Here is a 13,888-nt window from a genome sequence, read left to right as displayed (position 1 = left end):
CATATCTTCAGTTTTATCCTTTATAATTACTGCCTTGAGATTGCTGTGCAGATAAAGGGTACTTACCATGTATTTATTTCTTTACTTCTTTATAGCCTCTTTCCCACTAGAAGGGATGTGAGTTAGCTTTTCCTAATATAGAGGTATCAAAAAATACCTACAAGATAAAAGATGAAAATTAAAATTAAAATTTAGCAAGAATTTCCAACCAAGAAAAGTTTTAGTTTTAAGCTTTCTACCAGTCAGTGCAAAGAAGCAATGACTGCTTTCCTCTGTAGAAGGAATATACAAGTAGAGAAGAAGTTTTATCTAATTCTAAGCTCTGAAAATAATTTTGTCATAAAGAAAATGCAATTACTGGCCGGGCATGGTGGCTCACACCTCCTGTCACTTTGGGAGGGTGAGGCAGGTGAATTGCTTGAGCCCAGGAGTTCCAGACCAGCCTGAGCAACATGGCAAAACCCCATCTCTACAAAAAATACAAAAATTAACCAGTTGTGGTGACACATGCCTGTAGCCTAGTACTCAGAAGGCTGAGGTGGGAGGATCACTTGAGCCAGCCCAGGAGGTTGAGGCTGCAATGAGCCACTGTACTCCAGCCTGGGCAACAGAGTAAGACCCTGTCTCAAAGAAAAAGAAAAAAAATCTAATTACTTGCTGCAATAACTGCAGCAAAAATGACAGTTTAGGGTCTTTGATACTCAAATATGTATTGACTTCAGTAGTTGTTTTCTTTCATTGGAAAGTTCAGAAATCATAAAGCAAAACCATCAGTAAAACAACATAAAAAATTTTAAGATATCTAAATGTATTACAAAATATCAAGACATACCATTTTAAAAACAAATATTGCCATAATAAAAAAGACAGATCATGAGTATTGACATGAGTGTGAAGAACCTGGAACCCTCATATGTTGCTGGTGGGGATGCAGTGATACAGCCACTTTGGAAAGCTGTCAGTTTCTCAAAAGGTTAAACATGGAGTTACTATATGACACAGCAAGTCTCTTTGGTATATGCCCAAGAAAAATGGAAACCTATGTCCACATAAAAACATGTACAGGAAGGTTTGTGGCACCATTATTCAAATAGCCAAGCAGTGGAAACAACCCAAATGTTCATCAGCTGATGGTTGGGTAAATAAAATGCAGTATATTCCAGCAATGGATATTATTTGGCAGTAGAAAGGAATGAAATGCTGATATATGCTACAACATGGGTAAACCTTGGAAACATTATCCTAAGTGAAATAATGGAATAACAAAAGACCATATATTGCATAATTCCATTTATATGAAATGTCAAAAAATAGGCAAATCCATAGAGACAGAAAATAGATCGGTAGTTGCTGAGGGTTGGCAGAAGGGTCGGTGATGGAGAATGACTGCTGATGGGTACAGGATTCCTTTTTGGGGTGATGAAAATGTTCTAAAATTGATTGCAGTGACAGTTGCACAACTCTGTGAAAGTAATGAAAACTATTGTATACTTTAAATGGGTTAATGGTATGTTTTGTGATTTATACCTCAGTAAGGTTGTTGTAAAAATGTTAAATATAAGTTATTTTAATATTAATTAGTAAATAAATGTTAATGAAATATTTGATCTTTCTCAAAAATATGATCCAAAAAATACAAAAATGCATTATCACTAGTGCTATTACTGGGTATAGAGCTTTTTATTTATTTGTGTGCGTATGTGTATGTGTGCGTGTGTAAAAACACAATAAACTAGTTGGAACATCTGCTTTGTTAGCATATTTGTACCTTCTCTGCCCTTATTTATGTTCTATTCACATCTCTTCAAACGGTCCCCTCTTAAAAGAAGAATTGGACCCTTTAGAGGTCAGCTGCTTGGAGACATTGGGTTTCAGTGCTGCTAGTGTGGCTGGACCAGAGAACAGGACATGCCTTGGAAAAAAAGCTCTCTGGCGGCCGGGCATGGTGGCTCATGTCTGTAATCCCAGCACTTTGACAGGCCGAGGTGGGCGGATCACGAGGTCAGGAGATCGAGACCATCCTGGCTAACATGGTGAAACCCCTTCTCTACTAAAAATACAAAAAAATTAGCCAGGCGTGTTGGCGGGCGCCTGTAGTCCCAGCTACTCAGGAGGCTGAGGCAGGAGAATGGCGTGAACCCAGAAGGCAGAGCTTGCAGTGAGCTGAGATGTGCCACTGCACTCCAGCCTAGGCAACAGAGCAAGACTCCCTCTCAAAAAAAAAAAAAAAAAAGCTCTCTGGCCCGCCTGCTTACATGGGTCCTCAACCTTGGCTGTGTGTCAGACTCACCTGAAGAGCTTAAAGTAAAATACTCAGACATGTGCACCACCCCCAGGATTGTGATCTCACATGTATTTCTTTAAGCCTCCCCCCAGGAAATTGTGCAGAAAAGATTGGGACCCACTCTGCTGGTTCAGTGTGGCTCCATCTCTCAAACTGAATGACACTTCTTCCAACTCTCCTCAAGCTGACTTCACCTTGGTCTTTTTATTTTTACTTTTTTACAGTGAGAGATAAGGATTTTATTTTTTCTTTGTTGTTATTTATTTCAATTTTTATTTTAGATTCGGTGGTAGCCGTGCAGGTTTGCTACCCTGGTATATTGTGTAACGGTGAGATATGGGGCACAAATAATCCTATCACCCAGGGACTGAGCATAGTAGCCACCAGTTGTTTGTCAACGTTTGCTCTCCTTTCTTCCTCCACCCTCTAGTGTTCCCCAGTGTCTATTGTTGCTATCTTTATGTCCATGTGACCAGTGTTTGGCTATCACTTGTAAGCAAGAACATGCAGTATTTGGTTTCCTGTTCCTGTATTAATTTGCCTAGGAAAATAGTCTCTAGCTGCATCCATATTGTTACAAAGGACATGATTTCATTTCTTTTATGACTGTATAGTATTCAATGGTGTATATCAGGAGTCCCTAGTCTCTGGCTGTGGACTGTTACCTGTCCATGGCCTGTTAGGAACTGGGCTGCCCAGCAGGAGGTGAGCTGCAGGCGAGCAAGCATTACCACCCAAACTCCACCTCCTATCAGATCAGCAGCAGCATTAAATCCTCCTAGGAGCACGAACCCTGTTGTGAACTGTGCATGTGAAGGATCTAGGTTGCACACTTCTTATAAGAATCTAATGCCCGATGAGAATTTAACTAACGACTAATCTGAGGTAGAACATTTTCATCCCAAAACCATCTCCTCCCAACAATGCAGTCTGTGGAAAAATTGTTTTCCATGAAACCAGTCCTTGGAGTCAAAAGGGTTGGGAACCACTGGTGTATATGTAGCACGTTTTCCTTATTCAATCTACTGTTGATGGGTACCTAGGCTGATTCTATGTCTTTACTATTGTGAATAGTGCTGCGATGAGCATGCAAGTGCATCTGTCTTTTTAGTAGAAAGATTTGTTTTCTTTTGGATATATATACCCAGTAATAAGATTGCTGGGTCAAATGGTGTTTTAAGTTCTTTAAGAAATCTTCAGACTGCTTTCCACAGTGGCTAAACTAATTCACATTTCCACCAACAGTGTCTAAGTGTTCCCTTTTCTCCATAGCCTCACCAGCATCTGTTGCTTTTTGACTTTTCAATAATAGCCATTCAGACTAGTGTTAGATGGTGTCTTATGGTGGTTTTGATTTGCATTTCTCTATGATTAGTGATGTGGAGCATTTTTTTCATGTTTGTTGGCCACTTGTATGTCTTCTTTTGAGAAGTGTCTGTTCATGTCTTTTGCCCATTTTTTTTTAATGGGGTTATTTTTTGCTTGCTGAGTTGTTTCAGTTTCTTATAGGTTCTGGATATTAGACATTTGTCAGATGCATAGTTCATGGATATTTTCTCCTATTCTGTAGGTTTTCTGTTTTCTCTGTTGATAGTTTCTTTTGTTGTGCATAAGCTCTTTAATTAGGTCCCATTTGACAGTTTTTGTTTTGGTTGCAATTGCTTTTGAGACTTAGTCATAAATTCTTTCACAAGGCCGATATCCAGAATGGTGTTTCCAGGGGCCAGGCCTAGTAGCTCATGCCTGTAATCCCAACACTTTGGAAGGCCAAGGCAGGAGGATTGCTTGAACCCAGGAGTTTGAGACCAGCCTGGGCAACATAGTGAGACTGCCATCTCTACAAAAAGTAAAAAGTTAGCCAGGCATGGTGGTGCATGCTTGTGGTCTCAGCTGCTTGGGAGGCTGAGGTGGGAAGATCACTTGAGCCTGGCAAGTCAAGGCTGCAGTGAGCTGTGATCATGCCACTACACTCCAGGCTAGGCGACAGAATGAAACCCTGTCTCAAAAAAAAAAAAAAAGGTTTCCTAGGTTTTCTTCTAGGATTCTTATAGTTTGAGGACTTACATTTAAATCTTTAATTCATTTTGAGGTAATTTTTGCATATGGTGAAAGGTTGGGGTCCAGTTTCATCCTTCTGTATACGGCTAGCCAGTTATCCCAGCACCATTTGTTGAATAGAGAGTCCTGTCCTTATTGCCTAATTTTGTTGACTTTGTTGAAGATCAGATGGCTGTAGGTATGTGGCTTTTTCTTCTGGGTTCTTTATTCTGTTCCATTGGTCTATGTGTCTGTTTTTGTGCCAGTACCATGCTGTTTTGATTACTCTAGCTTTACATATAGTTTGAAGTCTGGTAAAGTGTTGCCTGTGGCTTTTTCCTTTTTGATTAAGATTACTTTGGCTATTCGGGCTCTTTTTTGCTTTCACATGAATTTTAAAATAGTTTTTCTAGTTCTGTGAAAAATGTTAGTATTTTGACAGGAATAGTATTGAATCTGTAGATTGCTTTGGGCAGTATGGCTATTTTAACAATATTGATTCTTCCAATCCATGAACATGGAATGTTTTTCCATTTGTTTATGTCATCTGATTTCTTTTGGAGGTGGTTTATAGTTCTCCTTGTAGAGATCTTTCACCTCCTTGGTTAGATGTATTCCTAGGGGTTTTTGTATATGTCTTTGTGTATGTGGCTATTGTAGACTGGGATTGCATTCTTGATTTGGCTCTTAGTTTGAATGTTATTGGTGTATAGAAATGCTACTGATTTTTTATACACTGATTTTGTATCCTGAAACTTTGCTGACGTTGTTTATCAATTCCAGGAGCCTTTTGGCAGAGTCTGTAGGGCTTTCTATGTATAGGGCCATATTATCCTTGAAGAGAGATAGGTTGACTTCTTTTCCTACGTAGATTTTTTTTTTTTTCTTTCTCTTGTCTGATTGCTCCAGCTATCTCTTCCAGTACTATGTTGAATAGAAAGAGCTATTTTTGGGAGAATTTTCCAACCAAGATGTCAAAACAATAATGATGAGAGCATTATATGCTAATTCCCAATATTTTCCTTTGACTTGTTTAACTTTAAATAATCCAATTTTTTTACTTAATGACCTTGTAGAGAATATTTATAAAACACCTTTTGATTTTTGACTGGGGATGGATTTTTAAAAAATGTATTAAGAGCTATATAGTGTTGATTTCTAATAAATTATTTCTACCTTTTCATTATCTTAATTAGTTTTATCATGTATAGGAGATTCCAAAGCAGAATTACCTATATCAGTTTTAGTACTATTATATTCATATTTTACTGGATAAGAAATTACTTATTTGGGACTAAGAATTATTCTTGCAACAGAAGCTTATCAGTAACACTATTTGATTGCTTTTTGCTGTGTGCCCAAGTGAGGACCTGTCTAGACTTCTATACTATGTGTATTGTATTAATTTTGTTCATAAATTAAGTAATTGAGTTATAGATACTAATTTAATATGTAAAAAATTTAGATTGTTGATTTCAAATATCAGAATAACCAAATTGTAACAACAGTGCTAGGATTTTGGTATTTAAAAAGGCAGAGTATACCAGAATATTAAAAACTGGCATTAAAATCACTAAACGTAATTGAGATATGAAAAAGTACCTTTAAAATAATAAAGCACTACATAAATATGAGATCATATCATATATTTGACAGTAGGACATTATTTTTACAGGTTAACATTCAATTAATCTGACTATGAATTAGAAAAATCTTGAATTTATAGAGTTCATTTAACTTTATTAAAGCAATTTGCCAACTCAGCTACAGAAATACAGAAAATATTACTATCTGGAGAACTACCCAATCGTAAGTTTATCATCGTTAGAATTGTTTAAGCAGAGATTAAGTGACCATTCCTCAGAGATACTATAGGAAGGATTCCTGCAGTGGTGGAGGTGTGTAGTTGGTTGCTGTCAATGTGCCTTCTGATACTAAGATTCTGTGATTCCCTGTTCATATATCATTCAACAAAACGTGAGACAAAAATAACTCCCTAAAATATATGTTGATTACACCATATAGGTTATATACATATAGACTGTAAATATAAGCTTTCAAAAATGTTTTGCCATTAGCTAATAACTAACAAAATCAGTTTTATTAAGGTGGTTTTGTGTTTATATTGCATGGTGTTCAATGAGCTTCTTATATCTGTAGTTTTCATCAAATGTGGAAAATTTAGGGCCATTTTTGTATTATTTTTCTGCCGTTTCCTGTCCTCCTGGGCCTTTAATTACAGCCTGTTGTAAACCACTTGATATTGTTCTTTTTGGTTCTTTTTTTATATCTTCTGTCGCTGTATTTATGTTTTCCATTAAATAATTGGACAGGCATATGATGACTGTTTTAGCATACTTATTTGCTAATTACAGTATCTTTTTCATTTCTCAGTCTGTTTCTGGTGACTGATTTTTTCTTCTGGTTTTGGGTCTCATTTTCTGCTTCTTGTAATATCTACTAATTTATATTAGATGCTAGGCATTGATTTCACATAGTTGGTTATAGATTTATTCTTATAGGCAGTTAAATGACTTGCAGTTCAGTTTCTTCTTTTCAAGTCTTTTTTAGGGTAAGTATAGAGTGACCTTTGCCCTAGAGAGAGTTTAGCACTATTTCTAAGCCATAGCTATTGTGCGATCGCTAGTAAATTCTGTGAGTGATCAGCTGGGACACTCAACTCTTGCTGGTTGGACCTCAGATGCCTCACAGGCTTATGTGGCACTCTGCTTGACCTCGTAGAGTTTTACTCTAGGCTTACGTGTCTCAATATCCAGCCGACTCTCAAGGGGCCCCTAAGCAGATTTCTGGAGTTCTGTTTTTACATGTCTGATTGCCCTCTGGTACTGTGCTCTACAACTTCAGCCACTTCAGCCTCCCTGAACTCCAGCCTCTGTCTTCTCCGCTACATGAAACCACCATGCTTTGTTTGGGATCCCCTACCCTGCTCTGAGGTCTGCACCTGCAGGTAGAAATCTAGAACGATGGATAGGCCTCATGTCATTCCTCTCAGGGGTCACAGTCTTAAGGTGCATGTCAATATCTGCAGTTGTTTCATATATTTTTGTCTATTTTTCTGTTTCTTCACAGTAAGAAGCTAAATCTTTCCCGTTACTCTCAATGCCAGAAGTAAAGGATAAAGCACTAAAATAAAAGCAAAGAAAATATTTTAAAATCTAATATAAAAATCCATTTTGCTATGCATCTGTAACTTTTTTTATGTTATCACCTAAATATGTTTTTCTCACCTTAATCACTGAAATTTGCACTGGATAAAATGACTGGATGGGGCTTGGTCTTACCTTGGCGAGGTGGTAAGTATATTCTGGGAAGAAAGAGCAAAAGTATTTATTTGGTGATCAAATTGATGGTCTGCGGCAAAGACTGTTGCTGTACACTCACCAAACTGTCTTCTTTTCCTATGGGACACAGAACTAGGCTACATTTTGTATGTGTTAACCACTTTGCCAGCGTGTGATGGTGCACACATACTTCTTTGCTTAGTGATATATGCATGAAACACTGTTTAGTAGTGTGTGATATGTATGCTACTGTGTTTAGAGATGGGGTGTGAAACACACTGTATGCACCTAGGTATGACCCTGCGACTGACTTCAGGCCGATATAACCTAGACATAAGTGATATATGTCATTTCTGTGACTAGCCCATTAAAACCTCCCAGGTGATCCTTCTTGTTTGTGCTTTAAAAAAAAAAATTGTGTTATGGGTGGATATGGAGGGTCTAAAAGCAAATTCCAAGGCCTCGGGGATAGCAGATCCACAAGGTAGAAGAAAATTGGGTCCCCGAATCACTTCATCTAGCACATCCATTCCTCTCACTTTGCTAATCCTCGTTTGATTTTTATGTGAGGGAAAAGGAAATCCTTTTGTATTTTTCTGTGTGTGTTAAGACACTGAGATTTAGGTTTTACTGGTTGAAGCGGTCAGCGAATGCTCACTTGTATCAAACAATATTTTTAGTAAGACTTACAAGTATTTAGGTTTTCTTCAGTAGATAATATCTTTCTTTGCAACCACATGAGAGATAAATTCAGCTATTCATTGATGGTGATGGCCCCTGGCCTGCTGCATCACTGAATCATGTTCTTGCATCTCGATTGATATTTTAAAATTGATTCTAACTTGGTATATTTTCAAGTCTGCTGAACATAACTAAAACAATGATTTCTTTTAACTAAACAATCTTTTTGCATTTCCATCAGTGTCTTTCTAGGATGCTGTTCTTTTAAGCCTTAGTACAAATGCTGTAAAATCTGATAGGCAAATACGAGCTGGGCCCAAACAACTGTGGAATGTAGCAGTCAGTGTGTGAGCGTGGAAGGATGCCCATAATAACTTTTGCTCAGATGAGGAAGAATACACAGCATCACTCATCCACGGCATTTATAAAATCCCATTGGGAAGATATGGTGAAAGCCCTCTTCACTGGGAATGGGGATGGTTCCTTTCTTAGGCTCTGACTCTGCTCTTGGGAGGAATGTTCTTGTCCATTTTTTCTCAGTAGCCTCTGGCTCCAGTCGGTGGGATTTTCTTCCTTTTTCATCTTCTTGCCCACATTCAAAGTGGATGATGAGGTTATGCCCTCTATTGGGGATGCACAGCTTTCAGAGCTCATACTCTGTTTCAACAAAATTGGGTGTCTAAAGGTGATTTTACGGTTCAAAGGCTTTTTAGTCTTAGTTTATATAAATTCCATCAAAATAGTAGTCAGTTCTATGTATAATATAATTTCAGAGCATGATTTGTTTCTTTGACCCATACCTCTCTCTGCCTAATGGCAGCTACCATGCAGATATTTAACTAATTGATTAAGGTGATATGAAGTTAACACCTATCCATAATCTGATCCTTGCCACAAGGCTGAGTATTAGTGGTCTTTTGTGGCTCAAGACTTTTCTCAGCCTCATCTCTTTCTTTTTGGGATCTAGAAATAGTTGGCCTGTCCAACTCTTTAATGCCCTTCGATGCCCCGAATTTCTAGATTCTTTCCTAGACTCTCTCTATTCCCTTCTATTTCTCCTTACAAACTGGTTAACTATATTGCAAGCTCATCAGTTTCTTCTCTCTTACCAAAGGCAGTCAGTAACATTTAGTACACATACGTGTCCTAATTTACACATATTAGTCCATTCTCTTGCTGCTAATAAAGACATGCCTGAGACTGGGTAATTTATCAAGGAAAGAGGTTTAATTCACTCACAGTTCCAGCATGGCTGGGGAGGCCTCTGAAAACTTAAAATCATGGCAGAAGGGGAAGCAAACGTGTCCTGCTTCACATGGCAGCAAGAAAGAAAAGTGCCGAGCAAAAGTGGGAAAAGCGCTTTTATAAAACCATCAGATCTCATGAGAACTCACTCACTATCATGAGAAAAGCAGCATGGGGGTAACCTCCCCCATGATTCAATTACCTCCCACCAGGTCCCTCCCAGACATGTGGGGATTATGGGAACTACAATTCAAGATGAGATTTGGGTTGGGACATAGCCAATGCATATTAACACATTATTATTAGTTGTTTTCCCGACATCCTTCCTGTGACCTACAGTCTTAGTAAGCACTTGGTCTGCTATGGCATAACAGGGATCCCAGGCTTCCAAACTCCCATATTTGTTTCTGTGCCGCTCACTGCAGACCTGCTAAGTTAATGCCACACATATTAGTATTTTGTTAATGCAGCACCTAAATTCAAGTTATTAATCTCTCTATTATGACTATAAAAAATAACTCTTGAGACTTTAGAGGCTTAACACAAAGGTTTCTTTCTCTCACACATCACAATCCATTCTGGTTTCAGCAGTGAAAAGAAGTAAAAATAAATAACAAAATAGTAATTCTATCTGGGGATAGAGGGGGAAATGTGAATGAGAGACACATATAAGGTATTTTAAAATTATTGATAGTATCTGTTAGACTGAGTGGTAGCTACATACACATCCATATTATTATACTTTAAATAATACATATGTAATATACTCAAGTATGTATGAAATTTTCAAAATAAAAAAATTAAAATTACTTCAGATAACTTTTTTTTTTTTAGACAAGGTCTTACTCTGTTTCCCAGGATTGAGTGCAGTTGCATGATCATAGCTCACTGCAGCCTCAAATTCATGGGCTCAGCCTCTCGGGTGTGTACCATCACACCTAATTTTTTTTTTTTTGGTAGAAATGACATTTTGCCATGTTGCCCAGGCTAGTCTTGAACTCCTGGCCTCAAGCATTCCTCCTGGCTTGGACTCCCAAAGTGTTTGGATTACAAGTGTGAGCCTCCTACACCAGGCCTCTCAGCTGACTTTTAAACCATATTAGTATACATCGACATATTCACAAGTAAAGTGCGAATGACATTTTTTCTACTCCCCCTTATCCTTCACCTTTACAAACAAGAAACTTCTCTCCTTTAAGGTGGCCTGACATTTTTGTGCTAAAGAAATTCCTCATGACTTCATACAGCCACAGTTGGCTGTCACTATGACTAAAGGAAAATGAGTTCATTTGTAACTTTGTGATCTCCTCAGACCATAGAGCTATAACCAATGACTACCCTGGGGGGATGCACTCAAAATGAATCAACGTGGAATCGCACAGGCCCACTGTGGACTTGGTGTGACACAGCCCCTCCTCCATGGTTATAGTGTTACTTTGGTTTAGCTCTACATTTCCTAGCAAAGACTTGTGGTTAAAATGAAGCAGATTTAGTAGAACTAAATCCTGTTTTAAAAAGTGAATTAATATACTGAATGATGAGAAAACTGTCAAGTCTTATTGCAATCTAATGCAGGGCATCATTAGAAGTTGGTACTATTCTTTGGCCTTTGTTACTGCCTAAGGGCGATGGTTCTTAACTCATTGGGAAAAACATGTATTTATTATCACCTTCTGTATGTATACTAAATACTAGGATATGAAATCTAATAAACAGTCTCTGCCTTACCATGCTGCTAAAATCAAGTCATAATTGTTGAGCAGAGGTGTGAGATGGTGTTAGTCTATTTGAAATGCTATAACAAAATACATACTGGGTGATTTATAAACAGCAGAAATTTATTCTCACAGTTCTGGAGGCTCTGAAGTCCAAGATCGAGGCAGCAGCACGTTCAATATCTGGGGAGGGCCCACTTCCTGGTTCATAGATGGCATCTTCTCACTGTGTGGTAGAAGGGGTGAGGGATCTCTCGTGGGCTTCTTTTACAAGGGCACTAATCCAGTTTATGAGGGCTCCTCCCCCATTACCCAATTACCTTCCAAAGATCCCACCTCTTAATACTATTACATGGGGGTTAGATTTCAAATATGAATTTTGGGGGGACATCAATATTAAATCTTTAGCAGATGGAATTAGTACTACTTTGAAAATTTTCCACTGTCTTCTCAGACTAACCACAAAACAAAAGTGTGAATCAGTCTGTTGTGTGGGAGAAACCGAAGCAAGCACAAGTGTAACATTCAGGAGTAAGTAGGTGTGCTAAACCTCAGACAACGCAGCTGTCAGAACTGTACTTTCAGGTTAGGAGGACTGAGGGAGAGGCAGAAAGAAGGCATGCACGCAGCAGGGGTGGAAGCCTCTTTGATGCAGGGATAATGGGACAGGAAATGTTTTTCAGGCAGAGTGCAGAATCAAAGAATAAGTGAATTAGCAGCTGACAAGGATCAGAAGATATATTCAGGGCAGTTCGCAAACCAATAAACTGTGCTCACAGTGTTGTGATGGCAAGTGCTATCCTTTAAGGCAGCTTGGGGCTCCTCTAGGCCTCAGGTGACTTATCCTATCAATACTACAATTCCAAAGAAATAAGTTACTCTATCTGCTTGTGCAAATCTTACACTGGGGACTCTTGGGGGGACCTCAGGACACTATTAAGGAGATTTGAAGCTAAGTCTAGAAAGCCAGAATGGGACAAGGTAATGTGGCCCTAATGCCACACTGAGGAATGGGACTTAATTGTAATCAGCAGAGAAACCCTTGTACATTTTTAAATAGGGAAAGGACAGGATTAAAACTGACCTTTTCTTTTCCCCATGCAACCACCAACACAATTTACACCAGTTCCGGCTTTGAAATACTGAGTTTGCCATTTTAGTGTGTGTAATATTTTTTCCTTTCCTCCAAACCTCATCTTTTCCTTTCCACTACACTAGATTCAAGAATGTGAAAGGTGCCAGAGAAATTAAATGGCTTACATTCTGTGTTATAATTTGGAGGGTTTATATTAATAGTAGGGTTTCTCAACCTCAGCACGAATGCCATTTTGGGCCAGATAATTCTCTGTTGTAGAGCACTGTCCTGGGCATTGTAGGATGTTTAGCAGCATCCCTGAACTCTACTGGCAAGAAGCTAGTGCACCACCAGTGATAACAATGAAAAATGTCTTCAGACATTGCCAAATATCACTTGGAGGGCAAAGTCTTCTCTGGGAAGAGACATTGTTTTAGAGTAGATGTCTGTTCATTTACAAAGAAAGATTTTTGTTTGTTTGTTTGTTTTGTGAGACAGGGTCTCCCTCTGTTCCGCAGCCTGGAGAGCAGTGGTGCAATCACAGCTTATTGCAGCCTCAAACTCCCAAGCTCAAGTAATCCTCACACCACAGCCTCTGGAGTAGCTGGGACCACAGGTGTGTGCCACCACACTAGGCTAATTTTTTTTAGTTTTTGTAGAGACTGGGGTGTCCTTATGTCTCTCAGGAACTGGTGACCTCAAGTGATCTCACCTCAGCCTCCCAAAGTGCTGCAATTATTGACATGAGCCACCACTACATCTGGCCTTTTTTTTTTTTTTCTTTTTAAAGGAGATTGGAAACAAAAATATCTAAGCTAATGCTTAGGAAGCTTGGACTCATATTCTAAATACAAGAGAAGTTTATTATCTTTTTTTTTTCTTCAACACAGTAGTGATGACTTCTTCTCACATAATCTTAGGGGCATTTTTTACTTAAAAGCAATGAGTCTGTTTCCCTTTCAACATTGTCTTTGTCTATTAGACTTGCTAGTCTAGACCTGTGGAGCAATGGAAATCTGATGCTTGCGCATTGAGCACGAAATGCTCAAAGCTGCCTCAATTCACACCCTACACCAATGCCTGGGCAGGACTTCACCTTTGTCTTATATTGGCGAGCAAACCACTTCCCGCACAGACATTGATCTGGATACTGTCAGTTCCTAATTGGAAAAGCAATAGAAGTGAAATTGATTTAATTTCACTTAATACACTCTATTAAGACGTGTACACTTCCAAAAGTAATGCAGAATCATCCCATCAGAAGTTTATCTGCTCCTTTTCTTCCCATCAGAATTGTAGAGTACCACAGCAGTATTTTTGCATGCCCCCGGTATCTAAATCAGGCCCCCAGGACACAGCACCAGCTGCTCAGGAACCAGTAGACTTTGCCCAGGAACTGCCTGCAGCGATGGTTCCCGTAGAGCTCCCCTGTGTTATATGCTCTAGTGAAATCCAGAGTCTGCACTCATCCACAATAACCACCGCACTTACAGCAATGGAAAAATCATGATACAGTAGTCAAGACTTATCCGCGGAAGGATCCTTCGCG

General features: G+C 38.8%; 1 protein-coding gene across 1 annotated transcript in view; it reads left to right on the top strand.

Moving 5' to 3' along the window:
- Positions 1-2,408, top strand: part of CCDC169 (coiled-coil domain containing 169) — a 61,731-nt gene extending 59,323 nt beyond the window's left edge. The window contains exons 8-9 of the mRNA XM_077974261.1: positions 1,816-1,917; positions 2,227-2,408. Coding sequence (XP_077830387.1) covers positions 1,816-1,917; positions 2,227-2,308 — 184 coding nt within the window. The 3' untranslated portion in view covers positions 2,309-2,408. The remainder of the gene's footprint in view (positions 1-1,815; positions 1,918-2,226) is intronic.
- The last annotated feature ends 11,480 nt before the right edge of the window (positions 2,409-13,888 follow it).

The sequence above is a fragment of the Macaca mulatta genome, chromosome 17, assembly GCF_049350105.2.
Source record: "Macaca mulatta isolate MMU2019108-1 chromosome 17, T2T-MMU8v2.0, whole genome shotgun sequence".
Taxonomy (NCBI): Eukaryota; Metazoa; Chordata; class Mammalia; order Primates; family Cercopithecidae; genus Macaca; species Macaca mulatta.
Note: the sequence above shows the minus strand (reverse complement) of the source record. Positions and strands in the feature narration are given on the sequence as shown.